Source organism: Etheostoma cragini, chromosome 2 (assembly GCF_013103735.1).
Source record: "Etheostoma cragini isolate CJK2018 chromosome 2, CSU_Ecrag_1.0, whole genome shotgun sequence".
In the NCBI taxonomy this organism is placed as follows: domain Eukaryota; kingdom Metazoa; phylum Chordata; class Actinopteri; order Perciformes; family Percidae; genus Etheostoma; species Etheostoma cragini.
This window is the reverse complement of record NC_048408.1, coordinates 14,651,519-14,673,252: the sequence shown is the minus strand read 5'-3', so window position 1 is coordinate 14,673,252 and position 21,734 is coordinate 14,651,519. Positions and strand designations below refer to the sequence as shown.

The following is a 21,734-nucleotide window of genomic DNA, read 5'->3' as shown; positions in this document are numbered from 1 at the left end:
TTTGGTCCAGTTTTGAGAGAGATTGCACAGGCCGGACAGGCCGGTGCAAACAAAGCTACTATGTTACCTAATGGGGCAATTGTGGAGCCTTCCTTTTTGTCCAATAAAAAAGATTTTTTTTGCTGCTGACAGGCTCAGATTATTACTAAAAGTGCCTGACAACATTATTGATCTCAATCCGGGACGTTTTGTCCAAAGACAGCGGTGTGGAGAGTAAAAGGTGACAAGAAAAAGGTGTCTGGTCAGTTGTTTCGCAGTAGGCTACAGAAATTATAGGCTCCTGTTAGCCTACCTAAAAGATTTTCAATGTAATGGCTCAATGTTTAAATAATTTTGACAGTGTGGATGAGGGCGATATAAGTTGATGGCCACCCATATTCATGTGAGCCAGAGTAAGCTATAGTCTATGAATAAAGTATGTGGATGAAGAGCGGGCAAGGAGAGAGGGAGAAGGGCTGCAGCTGCTCAGCCTTTTGTGAGGTCAATAGGCCATAATACATCCATGGTTTTGGGTTATCTAAAAGATTTCCAATACAAACAATGGTGCAGCTGCTCACCTGCACAAGAGCCTTGTCCACCAGATGGGCCATGCATAATTAAGACGATAACCCTCAGCAGAGACCTGACCCTGTCACAGCATTGAAAACAAGGCTGGCCTGCCCGTGGGGCACCCGTCACCTCCTTGTGATGCCCATAAGTTTCTGCCATGCTGCACCCAGACTAACCTAACTGTTGTTGCCAAAGCATACAGTAGTATTATATTGGCCGACGTTTTCCAAACTTCACTACATTTTGATAAAACCTTTATTAAAAATAACTTACATGACCATTTCGCTCTAATATATTTGCCTTTATCTGTTTATTTAATTTTTTTTTATTAGTTATCAGTTGCCTTATTTATCATAACCCTCAACTTTGCTGGGAGAAAAAAGATTTTTAAACTGTTTTATAATTTGCCTCTTATTCAACCACCCACACTTATACACCAATAGTGGCAGATTTCCATACAAGGTACTGACCTGCTATCATCAGCATCTTGGGATTCAGTTCAAGGACACCTAGACATGCAGACACAAGGACCTGGGAATCAAACTGTCACCTGTATGGTTAAGGACGACCCTCTCAAGCTCCTGAGCCACAGTCGCCCCTGTACTGTACAGGGATGTGAACATTTTTACAATATAATGCAATCTAAAACACCTCAAATAGCCACTTATGACCACAGACACCATACTCAGTACAAAGGCCTTCACAAAGGTATTGAAAGCATATTGTTGAAGATTGCATATAGTAATCATGTAGTTCTGCATTGCAAATGCTTTGCAGTGTGACTGCAGTGTGCATGCAGGATCCTAAGCTAAGATACTGCCTGAGAATGTTCCCCCTACCTGAATTTCGACGCGGATAACTAATTTTTACACAAAAGTGTTAGATAATGTATGACTCCGCCCCATGATTCGGTCCTGCTGCAAACACTGTATTTTGTTCTTTTTTTGGATCGTGCTACACTGTTTTACCAAGTTACATAACAATTGGGCCAGTAGTTTTCCGGAATACTGCTGACAGAAAGACAGACAAACCGAACTGAAACCTAACCTTCTTGGCTGAGATCAATATGGAGATGCATGCAGTCTCTATGGAAGCACTCGAAATGCCTTTATCGAGCAGATCTGATGATGGATCTCTCTAGTGAATCTCAGTAACCGTGGCAGATATTTAGCTGTGCCCTCTTTTTAATGTAGCATATGGGCATTTTGCAGCACCAGGCATCCTTTTCTATAACCCAAGAGTGGCCAAACACACATAAATTAGGGTCTGTGGAATGTAAATAAGGGACTGGTGCAGCAGTCCTTGTTTCCACAGCTGAATCAATTCATCAGTCTGTGATCAAATCAGTGCTCATTTTGATACTGTGCGACAGTTCAATTAATCAGACGTAGAGGTTTATATGTCTCTCTGAGTGCTTAAATATGTGCTGTGTCCAAGACGTTTGCTGAATGACTGCCAATATTTTCAAGGGTGATGTCTACATGTCATCTCCGGAAAATACTGGTTGGACTCGAACAGCAGTTACCATTGTAGGAATACATTTTGAAAAGTCAGCTTAAGGAAGGGAATAGATGTCCTTTGAAAAGACATCAATCCCCAAACACCCACCATGACAGTAAGTCCTATCCCCTAATCCATCCCTAATGCAGGGCACTTACATCATGTCCAGATATTCTGTGGCTTTACTGTTCCTTATTCCTTGTAACTAATAGCAGCAACAACTCTGTTAGTGGCTTGGGTTGCTGCGTGGCAGGACTGATAAAACCCACATGAAATGATAGTGGGAGACATAATCATTTCACCAGTTCAGCCAGCTCCAGCAGACTTTGAAGTTGTTACACTCTGGATCATTACAGCCAGTGAACACACGGTTGTCTAGCTCTGTACAGTGGATCTGTTATTTGTGCACACGGCTGCTGTATCTGGACTCAGCCACAATAGGCAGTAGGTATGTTAGTGTTATGCTATCATCAACATGTTTTTATTTGATCCAGTGCTGGCCACGTTTTGCTCACAGACTTAAGGCCTTTTTTTTTTTTTCCAAACCACCCTAATCCCTGATTAGTGCTTCCTACACACAGCAACCCACCCAGGAGAGCAGCTTGAGTCATCATTATCCCGGTTTACAAAAACATGTATATCATTCTTTATAGCCCTCGCTATTCCTGACAACCGCCACCTTCACATTGATAGCAAAGGGCTGCCAACTCTGGAGAACACATTTGCTGGTCACGTGCTATGAATAATTTGATTCTGCTCATTTTTGTGTGACTATGCAGTGAACTATGTGGAAGTACTAGTTATCTAGATGCTGACACACCCCACATCCACATTACTTCTCGTTTTGAGAAACAGTGTGTGAAAGATGGAATGGTACTAAAATCTGTCAGCGTCTGAAAAACTTTTTCTCGTCAGTCATTTTTAGGTTTCTGGGGCTGCTTTGCCAACTTGTAATACTGCTCTATACAGTATAGAGTTAAGAGGTCACATAGTGAGGGGTAGTTTTGACAGTTTGAGGCAGTTGTGAAGGTGGTTGATGTCTAGACACAAGTCAGTCTGTTATCTTGTTTCTAAGCCTCTACACACTTCTATCATTAATTTCTTGGCTTAAATTCATTCATGAACTTTGTTTCTTTGTATGTTCTCATGATGTCATTTGCATAAAATGTACCTTTTACATATTTTGATGAAGTGTAAGAGTATCACACAACAAATTAAAAATTCTGAAAAATGCAGAAGTGATCATTGAATTACCCACATTTTAATGTTTTCCAACACTGCAGTATGTTTGGAAGTATTTTAGATTTTGGATTAATGTTATTTTTTTTGTAGAACCTATTTATAGAATGTAAATATTGTTATGCTGTCATAGAGTATCAAAACTGAGAGACGTCTGTATACACAGGCACAGTCAAAAACCAGTGCTCATAACAAAATTTGAGTCGCCTGTGTAAATAGTTTTGAGAATTTGACCCTCACAGTCAACACTAATGTCTATGTTGTGTCCATTGTCTCAAGCACGGAAATCGCAGACTTCCTAACATGACATTGTTTGGTCTGATTGACTACAGAGCGGTGGTAACTGATGTGATGCAGGAAATAGAAAGTTATGATTCAATGGGATTATGTGTCCTGGTGTTAAGAACAGGTCCTCGAATTGGATTGACCTACAGTAGTCCCTGTTTCAGGTGTTCGAGCCGATCTGATGCATATCACTTGTACTGAAGCTTTGCTCTTCTCAAAAACAACACCAAGTACCACAGACAGCCACATCATGTTTGTGTATGCATGTGTAGGCAAGTGTGTGTGATAAATTGACTTTTTTTCAGCTCTGCAGTGAAACAAAAGTACATCAATGATATTCAAACCTTCTTCTCACCCCATTGACTCGCTTTTTTTCTCTCTTTACCACAATTCTGCTCTCACAGATATCACACCACTCTCTTATTTTCTCACCCTCTCTAACCTATTCTCAGCCTCTCCCTCCCTCGCTTCTCCTCTCTCCTGCTGCCTTTCCTTCAGTCCCTCCCTCGCAAACTACTTGCTATTCAGTTCATGGAGGCTGCAGGCAGCATTGCACTAGCTCCCCATACTGCTGCTGCAGGACTAGACTTTTTATCCCCTGCTCTCTCTCTTTCTGTCTGATAACCAGACATTTCCCTTCACTCCTTTTCTTATTCTCCTGAAACTATGCACCTAAAACCTTGGCTTACTGCCCAACATACTTAATGTTTAACCCGCTTCTCTTCATGCTTCTATACTTAAACCCCTGCATCGCTGCATGATGTCCCATTGCACTGTACACGTACTGTAGTGTTTTTCAGGAACGCATTAACTATGTAAGGATCAGTAAATCAACCAGACCCCAATGTCTTTCCTTTGAGACATATCACATTGTACATTCAGGGCTGGCATTTTCAAACCATTTTAACTCTTATGATGACTTGGATCAGCCTGAAATGTGTAAAAGGAAAGTGTCTTTTTAAGTAACCAGTAGCCTACCTTCTTTATTTTTTATGGCATATAAGAGTTCAGTATAGTCAGACACTAGTTACATCTTCCAAGAAGTCTTTTGTGGATGTCAGAGCTCTTGTACAGCCTTGTTATATGCCAGTGCTACCTCTGTCTGTGTTAGCTCAGTCACTGACATACCTTTATGTCTGTTTTGGGAAACCTCCTTCCTAATGTTACAACAGTAATATGGAGGTTAATAGTTTATTTCCTGATGTCATTGTAGCCTATTGACTGACAAAGGGAGACGGGGGAATAAAGTATTTATGGTGTCTGTAACCTACCTATATGTGAAAAACGCTGTAGAATGTCCGAATTTAGTAGAACTAGCGTTTGTCTGAGAATTCTAAATCCTGGTTCAGGTTAAGGAAAATTACACAATTACAAACTTTACGTTAAGCATTACTACTTGTTTCCTCTGCATCAACACTTACTGTGTGGTCCCTTCACTTTTTCTATTACTCCAATTAAAATGAAAAAATTGTAAACTTCTAAAAGAAAGTTCTGGTTATGTCCTACAATTAAACAAAGAACACAGTAAGAAGGACAACTACATCTGTCATTTGCTATAGCTCTGTCTTTGTTTTAGTTTTTTTGTCATTTCCTGCCATCACCTCCTTTTTGTTTCATGCTTCCTCTCTTTGCCCTCGCTGTTTCTCTTAATTTGTTTCTCCTAACTTAGGTCCAGTTAGATTTTTATATGTGCACTGATGACTATTTATAAAAATCTTGTCCAGGTGGCATGAAACCATCAGTAAATATCTTAAAAAATGTCCACGTAATTTAAATTAGCTCCTACTCCTAGCTACATTTGGATGATAACGTTATATTAACACACGCAGAATTGAGAGGGGTCTTTTGGGACCTTTGCTTTATGTCATCCTCATTGCTCTCTCCATGTCTCTAGTTAGTCACTACTGTCATCTCAACTGAAAGTAAAAAATACACCCAAAAAAAAGAAAAACTCTACAATCCTAATTTTTATGACTCAGGATTTTGTTGTTTGTTGTGTTGCATCAATCTACCAATTAACCATGGAGTCGGGCACAAAGGGTGTTCATCTTTTATTCATTGTTCATCCCGATCCTAAACAAACGTACAATGTGCTTGATGATAAGCCAGATGCTTCATTTCATCCACAGCCTGCTTGACCACGGATGCTAATAGTCAGTGACAGGCCCTCAGTCTAAACATGAGCGAGTCTAGTAGAGGGGTAAGCAAACGGCACCAGCCATTAAACATAAGAGAGTTGTGCCCGGAGGCCTTCTCGGCTCCTCCTTAGGCAGCGCCGTTCTCAGCTGCATTAACTCTAACTTAAGAGAGACTGCCAGGCTCAAACAGCACCGGTATAGATACTATGGGCAACCATGTGAGAGGAAAATAGACATGAAACCCTTGTATAAGCAGCACAAGGGGGTTGGAGTGTGCTGGCTGTCCTAAGGCTCCACACAGGATATATACACACACATATATAAATTACACACACACACACACACGTGTATGTGCGTGCTACACACCAATCTGCAGTTCCTAGATCCAGTGTAAAACAAATAAAGGTCAAGCTTTGTCGCACCTCTGCTTCATTCTTGCCAGATCCGTTTTGTGACTGTATGGGAGGTGAAGATGCAACAACAGTTGCTTCTAATCTAGCATTTTTTAGTTATTTTTTTTTACATGATTAACTTTTATTCAACATTGACCATGAATATATTTGACAAGCCATAACAATAAATAATTTAATTAGTTTGAGATTTCCATCTATAAACATGTGATTAGTTGGAGCCCAAGCATCTTCTAGGACAGGATTTCAGATGTTCAGCTCAGAAAATAGAACATATTGTTAAACAAGTAAAGAAAAATGATAGTGGCTCATTTTGCATGTTAAACCCATGACAACATGAGGTCTTCCTGGTGTTCTCTCCCTTATTGAGTCAGTTTGTGAATTGGAGACTGTAAATGGATTTTGGTGTGAGTGTGAATGGATGTCTGTCTTCACGTTTCAGCCCTGTGACAAACTGCCGAGCGGTCCAGGCTGGCTGTACACCCAATGTGTGCTGGAATAGGCGTCATTCCCCCACAACCCTGCACAGGATAAGCTGGTATAGATAATGTATAGATGGGAAAAATAAAATAGCATATAACCTTTCCACATTTGATCACCTTAGAATGTTTTAGACTGACTAACATGTTATATTTTCTGTGCACGGTTACATACACACACGCTTCGTAGATTATATTGCTGTGCTTATTTGCATTGTGTCTGCACTGTTTATCTATTAAATTCCTAGGGGGTTATAGTGGCTATAATGAGATTATGATATGGCATCTATTTCTGTACTATGTTGCTCTATCATCTCATTTAGTGGGGAAAAAAACAATTCTAATCTGAATCGCTCATCTGGAAGTTTTTTTTTTCACCCGCAGGCATTGTAGCGAGTTTTCTCTTTTAGTATCCTGTAATCAAACTAGTTGATAGCCACCGCTGCACCTCTTTAAGTTCCACTTAATGAGAACAAGTCAAATTGGACGATCTATGGCACTGCAACTGAGGGAGCACAACTTATCTTAATGAGGATCTGGCTACCCATTATCTGCTGGTAACCCGACCAACATGTTACCATTATTATCAACCCCCCCGCCCCTGGGCTCGCACATGCACAAACACTTTCTCATCCTCTTGTTATCAGCTTGCCTTTCCCTTTAAGCCCACTGCAGACAGTGTAACCACATTGGACAGTAATTGTACCTCTCCCTCCTGCCTAATTGAATTGACAAGTACCCGGAATTGATATCATTTAACATATTGATCTTGGTAGACAATGAGACAGAATGCCTCATGTCCCCCCCCCCCCCCCCCCCCCCCCCCCCCCTCACCTCTCTTCTATTTTCTTCCTGCTGATTTATCTCCCCATTCCTTTGATTTGCCAGGTTATTGCCTATGAATTACCAGATTCTTTCCTTACTTGTTCCTTACTTCTTCCCTCGGTTTCAGCATCTTCTTGCTCTTTTCATTCTTTATTGCATTAGTTTCAAGGGAGGTACAGAGACGTGGTGATAAAAAACAGAATTTTGTTTAATTATTGAGTAAATGCAGTGGCATTTTTGTTTTAATGTGTCGGAAATATATTTATCGCCTGCATTTTCATGAAGTCTGATCTTTCTGTTGTTGCCTGGAATAAAAGCTTTGGACATCTATTCCCATAATGCTCACAAATACCGTAAAAATAAACATAGACAATAGTCTGGATTTAAAAATCAAAGTAGCACAAGGTAAAATATATTGTTTCCCAGTGCTTATAAAAACAGCATCCAGCTACAAATACATACAGTATTCACCTATTTATTCAATTTCATTGAAACAATACTTAAATTTAAGCTCTGGTTCTTATTTTACATTTCAAATTAAAATCAAAAAAACTGACCTACCTGTAAACAGGTGCCACTATTACATTATTCAGCTTGCATAGAAAATACTGTATGTCTCACAGTTTCATGTCACTACAGGGTCAGAAATGCAGTGAAGCAGATTGCACTGCAGTGCACCACTAAATTACCCAACTTGCCTTGGGAGGGCCTGAGAGAGCGAACACACTCAGGGCCCTCAGACTTTCCACCTGCATGCACTGTCCAACAGTTGTCTCCTTAGTGGGCAAGAATAACACCACTGCTACTGCCTCCATTACCCCGCACACTAGATGCGTATTTTCAGGCACCCTTTTCTATCTTCCCCTCCCCAACTGAGAGTGCACACTGGGAGGTAGAAAATAATGGATGGGGACAGTTGGGAACATTGTCTGTAAAACACCACAGGGATTTGTGTTTTCCAGTAAAACAAAAAAACGGACATGTACATTCCATTTGGTGGCAGTCAAAAACCAAGCAATCAATGTTTCTGTATGGAAGGCAGTTGAATCAACAGCCAACTGTGTTGTTAAGCTTTTAATGGCTTTGAATTTAAGAGCCGAATTGCTTGCATATACAGGACACTTCTGGATCGGAATGTAGGGAAGTCACATAGTCATAATGTGATCAGTTCGTCTCTCTCACTTAGATTCTCACACACACCCGCATGTGCACGCACATACACAAATATAGCAAGACCACAGTTTCGACCAATCCTGGCTGAATACGAGCTTGACACGTTGACTAACCTATGATTCATCATTGTGGACTTCCTTGTATCTAAAGTTTTTGATGAGGAATTCATGCGTAGTGTTTTTAATTATTTTTTTTTACATGTTTTGCAGAAAACTCAACATGAGCAATACATTTTTCATTGCATATTGAAGGATCTGACATGCAGCAGACACACAAAGCAGAAGAGTAATTACAACAAAAGGGAAGCATAGTTTTAGTAATAGTAGCCCCTTGACTTACTGTAACATCTAAAGCATCCTGCAGTGATCTAGAGCTGTAGTAGATATAACAAAATATATTCACCAACTACTTGTTTATTTAGAGCTCAAAATAAAAGGTGATGTTTTTTCCCTTTAGACTGACATCACTGTGCTGTTTTAATCTCCTTAAATCAGATTAAACAGAGTAGTGAAAGAGAAATAAAACAGCTGGGATTTCTGATTCCAAAAATGAAAAAAGCTCACTACTTTTGTTCAACAGTGTGTCTATCCATGATCTGAATAAAGAGAGAAGTTTTGTGCCATCGACACCCCTACCTTTTTCTCTTTCTCATAGTACAGTAAAGCTTGTTGGATATTCAGTGGAGATATACATTAAATCATATGAATATGTTTGTGTCCTCAAAAGGTTCAAGATAAGCCCCTTTTTATTTTTGGCGCTAAGCATCTTTAATCCAGTGCGTCCCTCTGGTGCCTTAATGACACATGCTCTTTAGGCAGCACAATGACTAATGTTGCCATGTCCTCTGTTTTGCCATAGAAGAGCTTGTCGGTAGGCGTGCTTGTATGAGTGTAAGGCACATAATGGAAGGCAACTGAATGCTATCCTCGTTTTCTCTCCTCCCCTTGTGTCAATCAACAACTCTTTAATAAAATAAATGTGGTGTATGTTTCAGAATACAATTTGCAAATAAAATTCAACCACATAAACATTGCAGTAGTCGGGTTAGGGTCAGGTGGTTTTTCCTTTGCTCAATATGGGCTCAAATCTTAAACTTATTATTTGCAATATGAGAGCCAGTTTTCTTCTTTTCAGTTTTGGTGCATTGCTCCACAAAAAATGACTGCATTGTGTGATTGCTATTAGAAGAGGGGGTGACTAACTGTAGTATGAGCTAGGAGACAAATGACTCATTCCTAATGTTTAACATCCATATGAAAGAAAACGCGTGCTATATGAGCCTTGGCCAAGGGCAAGCCAGCAATACATTAGCCGGAAAAAGGAATCATATCTGTTTTTATGGCCACAGGCTCTTTTCATTGAGCAGCACTTTCACATCAGTGACCTTGCACACTTGAATTCCCCACAGCACGTACCCACATTGAAACGCATGTTGAGCTGGATTGTGACAAATCCAAAATGAAGAAATTGCTGAAGGATTGTGGTTTGTCCTCAAGTTGGCATCTCCTTGAATGTCATGGCTTTTGTAAGTCAATAGAAGAGAAAGTGGCATTGGACTAGTTGTTTTTAAGTTCCAAGAGTGGTGACTGGTCATTGAGAGTTAGCATTGCAAACAGAATAAAGTTATTTGCTACAGCTCATGTACTTCCTGAGCCAAAATAGAACCTCAAAGGAAGAGCTCAGGTAGTCCACGTTGTGGGCCTGAGTTTAGACTAGCAGTCCTCGCTCTCTGCTTTTCTCTCTGTGATTGGAGGTACATTCAGAACTAATGTGTAAACAATAATTTTACAACCTGACCAAAGCATTGAAAGTGACAATCATTATTCACCTTGAGGTGAGTTAACTGAAGTGGGTGTTTGATGGGTTGTCATATAGTTCTTTGTGACACATAGACACAAAGCGCTCTGTTCCACTCAATTATCAAAAGGGTATGACAACGCAGCAACGCAAAGATAAGCAACCACATTTTGTGTCTCATTAAACAGGATAACAACTAAATAGCCCCCCTACTTAAAGCCCTGTTGTTCTGTGGTCAGTTTGTCTCAAATAAATCCTCATTTAAGAAGTCAACAGGCATGGATGAATGGGAATACACAGCAATAAATGTCAACAGGTATGTGTTTTTCTGCAAATACTGATGAGCATTTTGGTTGTTTGCCTTCATGCTATGCTGGGCAGAACTGTCAGATGGTTGCCTGGCAACTGCATAACTAATTTTTGTATGCTGGTATTGCTTTCACAGAAGAGCACACATCATGTCTTACAATCTGTTGATCCTGCTAAGCATTTTTTTTTCTCTGCAAAAAGTATTTCAATAAATAAGCCACATCTGTCTTGCTAATATTAAATTGTCTTTTGTGATAACTTCTCAAAATGAGCCCTATAACATGAATCACACCATTCAGAAACAACTTACTCTTTATAAAAAGGATTTTATAAGGCTCAGGTTTCAAGAACGAGCCTCACTTTTTCATTTGCCAGTTGTCAAAATAAAGTAAAAATGAACATGAATGTCTTTTAGGGATAGGCTTGTTATGCCCAGGTGCTCTTCAGAGCGATGCAGGAAGTCCTTTATACCTGCTGCGCTAAAGTTTTTAAAAGAACATTCTCGCTGTTACTGTTGACGATCTGATGTTGATGACTCGGGTAGTGGTTGTACTGATGTTTGTGGTAATGTTTGTATCCATAAATATGTTGATTTTAATGTTATATACAATCATTTATGTTAACACTATTTATTATGGTGCTGTGATCTCCCCTTATTTCACTCAAATTTCCCTTGGGGGATTAATTAACTATTTTGTATTTGATCTTAATAAAAAAAAAATTGTAGACTTTTACATTGAATAGTGGCAAATGTAGCACATTTGTGACTTGAGATAGAGTACAGTAGTCAAAAATTACGGAATTTACAAATAAATTAAATGCAAAATATAACAATTACAGTATATCCTAGTAATCAATGCACCCAAAATTGTAAATTGTTTTAAAACAGCCAGTTTACTGCAGTCATTCAAACCTTTGTCTTGTTCTGATGCTAACAGAGACTGTAATACCTTTGCAGAGAAATAAGTGAACATCTTTTATCACGCTTGTGACAAAATGTTTTATTTATCTTAGTATAATAAAAATTATTTACATACAGTTCATTCAGTACGGCCCGTCTTGATTTTACCACTCTCCACTGCCTGAGAAACACGTATGCATTTCTCTCAAGGGATTTGAGTAACTGATCATTTATATGTCATGGAGTAGATATAGTTCACGCCAAGACACTTTCTAACCTTTGGGCCAAGCTGCCATCCCAAGTTAGATAGTAAAAATGGAAATTTGTGGAGCGTCTTTTTTGGCCTGGTGTTTTAACGAAAACAATTGGCAATACTTCTGTATGAAAGCATGAGATATTGTCCTAGTATCTGCCTTTTAGTGACTCCTACTGGTTTGTTTGGATGCATGCGTGTGAAGTGAGAAGCTCCGTGCTGTCTCTCGGTGCTACTCCCCCGTCAGGTGAAAAAAAGCAGTTGGTGACTCTGTGTGTGGCAGGTGAAGCACATTGTAGTCTACACCCTCCTAAAGTCACCAGTAGGAGTTGGCAGTGACAGGGAGTGCTGTGCACAGGGGAATGGGAGACAGCTAAATTGATACTTGCCAGATATGCTACAGTAGTTGCTAGGTAACATACAAAACAGTTTGAGTCATGTTTTCACTGACTCCATTCTAATTGGTGAACACTTGTTATGCCAGCACATGTACTGTGACAAAGTTTATTTTCAGAATTGGCAATCTACAAGTAATATTAGTGCTGTCAGTTAAATGCATTATTAAACCCATTTTAACGGCGTCACATTTTTGTTGTTGTGAGATTAACGTTCTTTTTGGCCTAGCAAACACTGTTGTTTTTTTCACATGCTGTTGCAACAACTAGTAATATTAGAAAAACTACAATATCTAGCGAAACCGGAAGTGCTGTACAATTATAGATAACAACATAAGAAAAAAGCAAAATAAATAACCGGAAAAAAACCATCTAAAACAGAATATGCCAAAGAGTAGTAACGTTACATTTTGAGTGGATGGAGAGCGCGAGACGCCAAAATGGATGCCAATAAGATGCTGAATTGGAAGTTTACTTTTTAAAAATTGCCAAATGGTTCCATTGACAAGGCAAGGGAATTTTATTTGTACAGCACATTATAGCAGCAGTGCAATTCCAAGCGCTTTACATAAAACATCAAAACACACAATTAATACAACATTAAAAACAATTAAACAAAAATAACAGAACAAAATTCACAGCACAGTGCAGTGTAAATTATTAAACAAAGGCATTATTGAAAAGGAAGTTCTTCAGTCTTGATTTTAAAGAGGATAGCGGAGGTGCCAATCTACAGTTTACCTTAGAAACTGTTTCACCCTTTTTTGTTCTGTTTTTGGGGATGGCAAGCAGACGTGTCCCTGATTATCTTAGAGGCTTCTGTGGTTCATACTTCACTAGTAGATCTGACAGATAATTTGGCCCTAAACCATTCAGTGACTTATAAACCAGCAGAAGAATTTTGAAATCTATTCTTTGGGGCACAGGAAACCAGTGTAAAGACTTCAGAATTGGAGTGATGTGATCAGCTTTCCTTGGTTAGTGAGGACGCAAGCAGCAGCGTTCTGAATAAGCTATCTAATTAATTTGATCTGTGTGTTTTGTTGGTGTGAACTGAGCTATCATCGCAGCACGTCCAGTCTGAAATACCACTTGATGACCAAGCACACAGCTGTTGGAAATTCTCCGCCCCCTCGTCAAAGAGTTTTTTTTCACCCTTTTATTGATGGACAGTGTTACATTGTGTGAGAGATTATTTGCTGTGTGAGTGACTGCACTAAGTGAGAATGTTAGTATGAAATTGAACACTACAGTAGGCTATATGCTAATGTTGTTTAAAAAAAAAAAAACCTTTGTACAAATCAAGTCAGTCCACTTTTCCATGTTGATGAGAGCATTAAAATGAGAAAAAATAATGGGACAAAAATAAATCAAGGAACAATTGGATATAAGCAAAGTTTCCATCCACTGCTCAATTAAATTAAATAAAGCTAGTGAAAGTGTGTTTTCGATCCAATGGCGAATAAAAACCTGTGCGTAATGACGTCACATGCTGTTTTGCGATCAAATTGGTATATCAAATTGATTTTAGACATATTAAGGTGTTTAAGGTTTCCATTCATTTTTGCACTGAATCGCACTATATTCAAGCAAACATTTGCAAACTACGTTTTTCTAGACAAAATGGATAGTGCCGTCTACCAACAAATTATCAATATTGCACAAGTTGTAAGAGTGCTTATGTGCCAGCTGATAGCAACACATCAATCTATAATAAGAAAACAATGCTATCAACAGATCACTATGACAATGCAGATGCAACTTTTCTTTCATTTTCCCTCCGGCAGCCCTGCAAGACTCTTTTTTGAGATATGTCTTGCTGTTTGAGAGCCTTCAGTTTTTTCTGGAGGACGTCCCAAGGCCATTTCATTCAAGTTCCTGATAAATTAAATTCAAAAAGTCTCCTTGTTTGTCCAATTACATCAGTCTTTGTTGACATCCGCCATGTGTGCAAACAGAGCGGAATTACTGGGCGGAAATTAACTAAAACTTCTTCTTCTTCATTTTGTTGCGGGTTGCAAGCATAAAATGACCTAAAACTTAATCGCAATTCATTATTTATCAGGCAAATAACGTTTCCATGAGCGTTTATTGCATAGGCCAAATATTGATCAAGATAAAATCTGATGAGGCCAAATGTATTTCCTTTGAATCGATATTCATGAAGTTCCATCAAAGTTTACCGTTTCAAAGTAATTTTTCATTCGTTATCACTTAATTCGGACAAAAACGTGTGGATGGAAACATAGCTAGTGACATACAGATAAAAATCCGCAAATATTTGCAAACAATTGCGAGTTAACTATGACATTACTGCGAATAATCGCCAAAAAATATTTTAATCGTTTGACAGCACTGCATAATACATAACCCATAACCTTTGGTTAAGTAACTTGAACAGGAAAATGTGCACAATGTGAAATATATGGTGCAAATGTTGGGAATCAAACAGACAAGATTGTAATGAAGTGTTGTAACAACTGCATTAACGTGGTATTTTTGTTTCCTTTCACAGACTGGCAGGAAAGAGAAAGGTGACCCATTGAACTCAGCCATTGATAAAATGACCAAAAAGACCAGGGACCTACGCAGACAGGTGAGTGCATGTTTCCTGCTACATGTCTCCCTTTTAAACACTGTATCTACCTTCTCTGAAATGAAATGCCACTTTAAAGGTTAAGACTGACAATATAATACTTACACTGCCGTTGGCACTCAACATTTAGTCAATTTTTTTCCTACTGAAGCCCTACATCTTTCTTCATTTTCTGAAAACATCTGTTCACTGTAGTTTTTTAGCAAATGTTTCAATTCAGTTATATTCTATTTATAGTGTCAAATCCTAACAGAAGTTATCTCTGGACACTTTACAGATAGGGTAGGTCTAGACCACACTATATTTTAGAGACCCAACAATTCCTCCTTAGAGCAAGCATTTGGTCAAATAGGAGAAAGTAGTTTCTTTGTTGAGGACTATTGTCAGTGGCAGATTCTGGGTTCTAATGGTTATTTAGAGCGCAGTATATGTGGATCTGATCAAATAAAAACTACTGTGCCCGTCTTAATTGGAAACATGTCACACAGTGGAATATTGTTTCTGACTAATGTGTTTTTATGTTTTTTTTTTGTACAACAATGACAATACAATCTGTTTTTGTTGTTTCACAACAACACCAATTTGGCATGTAACTAAACATATTTTTGACCTCAAAGTCACTGTTCACATTGCCAGAAGCATTGCACATTCTACGTAGACATTAATATATTGAACAAAACGGCTACTCGCCCGAGCCGTAATAGGCCTTTCTTATTAGGGATCACATTCATTGGGGACTATGCTTTGAGTGACCCTGGACAGGTCACCAGTAACAGACAGTTTCATGGACAGACAAACACATGCTACCACTACTAGGAATTTACTCAGGAAAGTCAAACTTGGAGATATCATACATGCTTCACACTGAAAGGTGCAGTACCAAGACTCAAAACCAGAACGGGTTTGCTGTGAGCTATTCACTGAAACAGTCAGCCTTTAATTTTGATGCTATTTTTACTGTCAATATCCAGTTGAGCACCTATTAGAGCACTGCTTAAATTGCTTCAACTGTTTTTTCATCATTTGTTCTTTGAACCGTGTTTGAAACGTACATTTATATCTAAGTAGCTAGACATGGTGAACTAAACTAACAGTAAATAATCAAATGCATTTCAGGAATTCACGGATATTTATCCCTGCTCCACTTTTGATTCTCAAACTCAGAAGTATTGCATCAGGAAGCTGCAGTAAATTTACATTCCAACAGTAATGAATAAGTAGATAATTCATGCTGTGAAATGTAACGTCAGAACTTCAAAGCATTATTTATTTATATTTCATCTTCACTGATGAGAAGATTAATCTGGCTTTCTCCTGTTGGATCTTGCAGAGTATGACAATGACATGACAAGAACACTTAATAGGTACACATAAGTCCCTTTGATGTAAAAACAATTCAAGCATGCTTCTAAAGGTACTCATATTCTCACACATCTTTTAATAAAGATTGGAGTTCATTTAAGGTATCTTGCCCCAGAAAAAGCAAACCCATTCATGAATGATCAGGACATCATTTGTGGTCCCTGAATACAGTTTCACTTCCCAAACAACCGTTTCCTGTCTTGCAGTGCAAGGTTTTTGCAGGGGAGGGACTCTGGCAAAATTGATAGTGACTACCTGCACAGAGTAGAAGCGGTTGTGTCCTCCCTGACCTCTTAGGTCTTGGCAGGATCATTCCAGATGGGAGGCTATAACTCACCCTCCCATTAGGCATTTGGTGGAGCTGCCTGACAGGCTGGCAGTCGGTACTCACTCTGACAGGATGTTCTATTGACTCAAGGCTTGCCTTGACAGAATGGGCGGTCTGTTTGAGCTTTGAGTTTAGATGGGAGGGCAAACTCGCAGCACACATGCAGGCATTACATTGAGCTGTGATACTGTAATTTTGAATTTAGCAAGTCAATTGCGTCGTGTAGAGACACAAGACCTTCCTAAGGGGAGGAGCACACTTCGCATTTGAGCATTTCAGCCTCCGCTGTCACCATTGTAAAAAGGAGGGATCAAATAAAAGAGCAGACAAGCACAAGTGACAGACCGTGTTTATGAAATGGGAGCAGGTAAGACCAAACAAGCCTTGTGATAACACCGTCAGAGAAATGCGGCATTGTTTTTTCTTTCATGCTGTTGTGTGTACATACACGTCAATGCTAAAGTGTCTGTTATCCAGGGCAAATTTGGATGATGTCAAGAATGTCATTCCGACCGCCCCTTTTTTTGTCTTATTTTTATAAATGTAAATTTCAACAACGCTTCACAGACAGATGGAGACCATGCAGCATTTTGCGTCATACAAATGTTTGATAACCAAGTAGATTTTCCATCCAAACAAGATGTGAAGGATGTGCCAGCAAATGTTGAACCAACCGACTAAAAATTACAGCCTGGCGATCTGTTGTTATTCCTGTTTCCATCCATACTTTGTTAATCTTTATTAAAAATAGAAATTAATCAACTGCATATCCTGATGAGAGACCTTAATTCTCTACTGAAGTGTTCTTAATTGATGCTTCCCATTATGTAGTGACCACCATAAATACAATACCTTCCCAGCAATATGAATAAAACGAGAAAATCTTGTCTGTGTACACAAATCAATAGACTAAAAACAACAAAACAAATTTCACGAACTGTTGTGAGACCGTGTTTCAATTTAAAGCCATGAACCCTCTGTAGTTTTCTTTTTGTTTGGTGAGATTCATATAATAGCAAGCATACCATTTTCATCTGTTTTTTGCAATTCCAAGTGCACAAACACACACACACACACACGCACACACAGACTAATGTAAAAGGAAGAGAAAAACCCAAACTGAAAACTACCCTCGAGGCTCCTTGAAGGCTGGACCATGCCTCTCAGCAGTACAGCATACTGAAATTTGCATATGTTCTTACTAACCAAAATAAATTACAAACATCTAGACCAGGGCAGGACAAGGACTTGTTTTCAGCCTTTGAGTTTAATGCCTTGAACTGACCCTCTTCACTTGACGACTGTATATTAAATGTAGTTCAAACCTTAGTACATACTGTAATGATGCCGCCATACCGCTACAGAAAATCATTTACACCATAGGCAATAACACTTTTTAACACGTCATCACTGGGTGCTAGATTAGACTTTTGGACACCACACTACTGCACTAAGTGAAACCTGCACAATTGGTTTATTTACATTTAGCATACATTTTAGCATATTAGCATTTATATTTATATTCTGTGCTTTGTGACTGATTTTTGACTGATTTTGCTGCTGTAACATCGTCATTTCCCGTTTTTCTTGGGATCAATAAACATCTATCTATCTATCTATCTATCTATCTATCTATCTATCTATCTATCTATCTATCTATCTATCTATCTATCTATCTATCTATCTATCTATCTATCTATTTAACTCTGCAGTAGTGCACTGTTCTCTACAGCTTTGCAATTCAATGTATTTTTGTAAAATATCACAATTTCCACTTCAGTGCAAACACAGGAAGTGTTGCTTCACAATGGATGATTTTGGCAGGTACAGTCCAGACTTCCTAAATGATGGCTTTCAATCAAGGTAGTCTAAGAAGGTCCGCGTGGGTGACATCATGTGAAAGTGACCGATCATAAGAGCTTCAGTGCCTCCTTGGTTTCCGCGCCCAAAATTTTCAGTTTCATTCAAGCGAGCAGAAATAGATTTTGAGAGGAGAGTTTACATGCCAGAGCGTGTATGCCCTCCAGCACTCGCAAAGCAGACACTCACGAGCAAGTGGTGGCTGCTCTGTGCATGTGATGCTTAGTTTAATACATGCAGGCGCCATTCTTCCCCTTTTCTTACGTTGTGTTTCGCACTGCCTGTCCAACTCTCGATTGTTGAATTAGTATGCAAAGAGTAATACAATTTGCTTGTGAGAATGTTTTATCGCGCTCACAAGATATGACATAATCCTGACGCCATAGAGAGTGACACTGAATGTGCTCAGAGGAGACAGCTGTCGGCCTTCAGAGCAGAGAATAAATTAGCGGTCTACTTGTGGTACGAAGTGTAGTAAGTGGTAGTAAATGTAAAGTGTAGGTTTCAGTTTTTCTCTGAATAAATGCTGTAGCTCCATAAAACCCAGGTAAAGTTCCTGTGTCTAGCTTCTTAACAATACAACAAAACAAAAGAACGAGGAAAGCACATATCAGCTGGGAAATGCTCACGAAAACCCTGACACCCAAGAGAGAATACGAGTGGACAGGAAAGCCCGTCTACAAACCAATCAATTAAAAGTACCCGGAAACACGGCTCACGTATGTGATGACATGATTACTTCTTAAGTGCAGTTGCATAACTGCAGTGTTTAGCCAAAACAAATCTGATCACGTGTATACAATGTAACAAAAACATAACAGACTTTCACGTATGAATAGTCTGTTCTTAAGCCTCATTCACCCTTCAAGTCTACTATTAGGGTTCCAACCCCGAGGGGGCTTGGAACCGCGGTACCAAAGCTAAATGGCTTGCTACTAAACACATATCATATTGTATCTCGACCAAATTAAATATTTTCTGCAAGGAACTTGAGGGCAGTGTTTCCCATCCCACCCCGATGCTCTTTACCAAATTTGATGAAGGCTGGCCTTTAGGGGTCACTCTAATCAATGTTTATTGGTTTTGTCTAAAAACATGTCTCTGCCACAGTAAATGCTATCAACACGAAACCTGTGATGATTGTTTGGCATGCTACTCTGAGGCTCTGTACCAAATTTGGTAAAGATATGCCATTGTGGGCACTACAATCAACGTAGACCATTTTGGGCCTTTTAATCCTTTCTAAGGTTGAGTGCGTCGTATATGATGCCAAACGGCACTGCTTATCATAACTTTCAAACGTAATTATATAACTAGTAGAAACATACTGTCTTTTGGAGCTAAAAACTAGCAGTCGCCCCGTTCTGCAGATGTCTTTTTAACATTCAAGGGACAGCACACATATTCTAATAGCCCAGTTTTTCCTGCAAAGAAATGATGTTTATAGATTGACTCTGGTTGATTTTTTACAAGCTTTTATAGAAAAATAAATCAGACTGACCAAAGGTTGTCAAAAATCCTTTAGGGCTCTGGGATGTTTATAACGGCAATGTACCACAGACCTTGCGGCTCACACCTCTTGATATTTACTGATGTTGTGATGCTTTAATGTTAATGATGCTTTGGATTCTGGTTTTGTTAATCAAAAAAATTATCCTAGCTTGCTACCAAACATGACATGTATCATATCTCAATCAATTTAAATTCTATCAGCAAAAAGTTTATACTTCAACATTGCACTACTATTCCAAATTTGGTAATTATCTGCCATTAGTCAGGACTTATAATCAGCGTTTGTGTTTTACCCAATAAGTCAATACATGAAGAAGATTAGCCATTCGTTGGTGCTTTTGTCGATGTAGATCAGTTTTGGATTTTTTGCTGAGTCAATTAAAGGTGCTCTAAGCAACGTTGGGTGATTGTCAGTTCATGTTGATGTTTGGTGTATTGTTAAACAATGTGAAAGACAGCTCGCCCTTCCTCCTTTTCATCTTGTCTCTTTCCCCTCTCTTCCATTGACTAAACCCCCAAATCTTTATTCTCAATTAATGGCTGGAAGGTTGGTGCAGTTTATTTTTTTTGTTGCTCTCTACAAGGATTGCATTTTTTTTTTTACAGTATATTAAGACAGCTAGCAGATTGTGAGATGTTTGCTGTATGTGACAAAAAATGTTGCAGCCTACAAAACGCCAAAAAAAGCCTAAAAGACATTGCTTCGAGCGCCTTTTAATGGGTTATTTGCAATGCTAATGTTCTTTAGACCTTTGTGGCTCACTCTTCTCAATATTTCCTGACCCCGGTCATAACTGCTTGCAGTTCCCGATGATTTGGCTTAACCAAGTCAGGCTGGTTATCATACTGTAAACACATTTTAATAAAGGCACTGCTTACTTAATGTGGGGTATTTCACTTAAGATAAGCTGCCTTGTGTTTTTAGTTTGTGCATCTGTGATCATGAGACTATCTTGAAGTAATCAGTAATAGTTGTTTTTTAAAATAGACATATTAGTACGAACTGAAGGCTATTTGTACTAATAAAGTGCTGTTCAAGGTAGGGCTCTGTTGAAAAATGTAAAGCAATGGTTGTTTTACTGAGGACTTGGGAAGAAATGGCTCAGTTAGCCTCATTTATTGTTATTGTACAAAACAGATTTGCGCAACAAAATGTGGGTTGTACTCCCTTTATGCTGCACAAGAAAAAAGATAAAATAAGATTTTCTAGTATGGAGTGCAGATAATAATAATGATAATAATAATAAACAAAAATACGACATGAAATATCAGACATGAGTATGCTTTAGCCGCCAATCCTTTTTGAGAGTCTCGCAATGAGCAACAGCTGATATGGAACAAGGTCTACAACATGCGCATATTCCAAACATATTAATAAACAGTGTTAAGTCCATGTAAAAGAGAAGAACAAAGAAGAATAACTTTTTAACTTAAGAAAAAAAAAATAATATGAGTGGTGGACTTCAAGGAGGGCAGACATTTTAAATAAGTAAAATAAAAATTAAATATTCAAAACCTTTGAACTATCATACTTCTTCTGGTTTAAATGCCTTTCCCCCTTTAATTAGTATTCACAGGGAAACCAACCTGACAAAGTTGTTGGAAATGAGCCATGTGTTCTCCCCCAGTCATCCTGTCTGTAATGAATGCATCTGTCAAGTCATCTCTCTGGGCTGTGTTTTGACTGATGGCTGATTCCAGGATTGCCTATATCAAAACTGCCTCAGATATTTTTCTCTCTTTCTCTCCCTCTCTTTCTGTCTTGGTTTGTTCCATCCAATCCACTCATTTCCATTTCTGCCTTTAGTTTGTTGATTAGGACA

At 38.8% G+C, this 21,734-nt stretch overlaps 1 protein-coding gene across 2 annotated transcripts in view; it reads left to right on the top strand.

Moving 5' to 3' along the window:
- ctnna2 (catenin (cadherin-associated protein), alpha 2) overlaps positions 1–21,734 on the top strand; it is a 300,512-nt gene that overhangs the window by 199,352 nt on the left and 79,426 nt on the right. Inside the window, exons 2-3 of one of the 2 annotated variants that reach the window (XM_034887433.1) lie at positions 2,121–2,122; positions 14,769–14,849. In XM_034887433.1, coding sequence (XP_034743324.1) covers positions 14,817–14,849 — 33 coding nt within the window. In that variant the 5' untranslated portion in view covers positions 2,121–2,122; positions 14,769–14,816. The remainder of the gene's footprint in view (positions 1–2,120; positions 2,123–14,768; positions 14,850–21,734) is intronic. The other variant, XM_034887425.1, reaches the window with a different exon arrangement.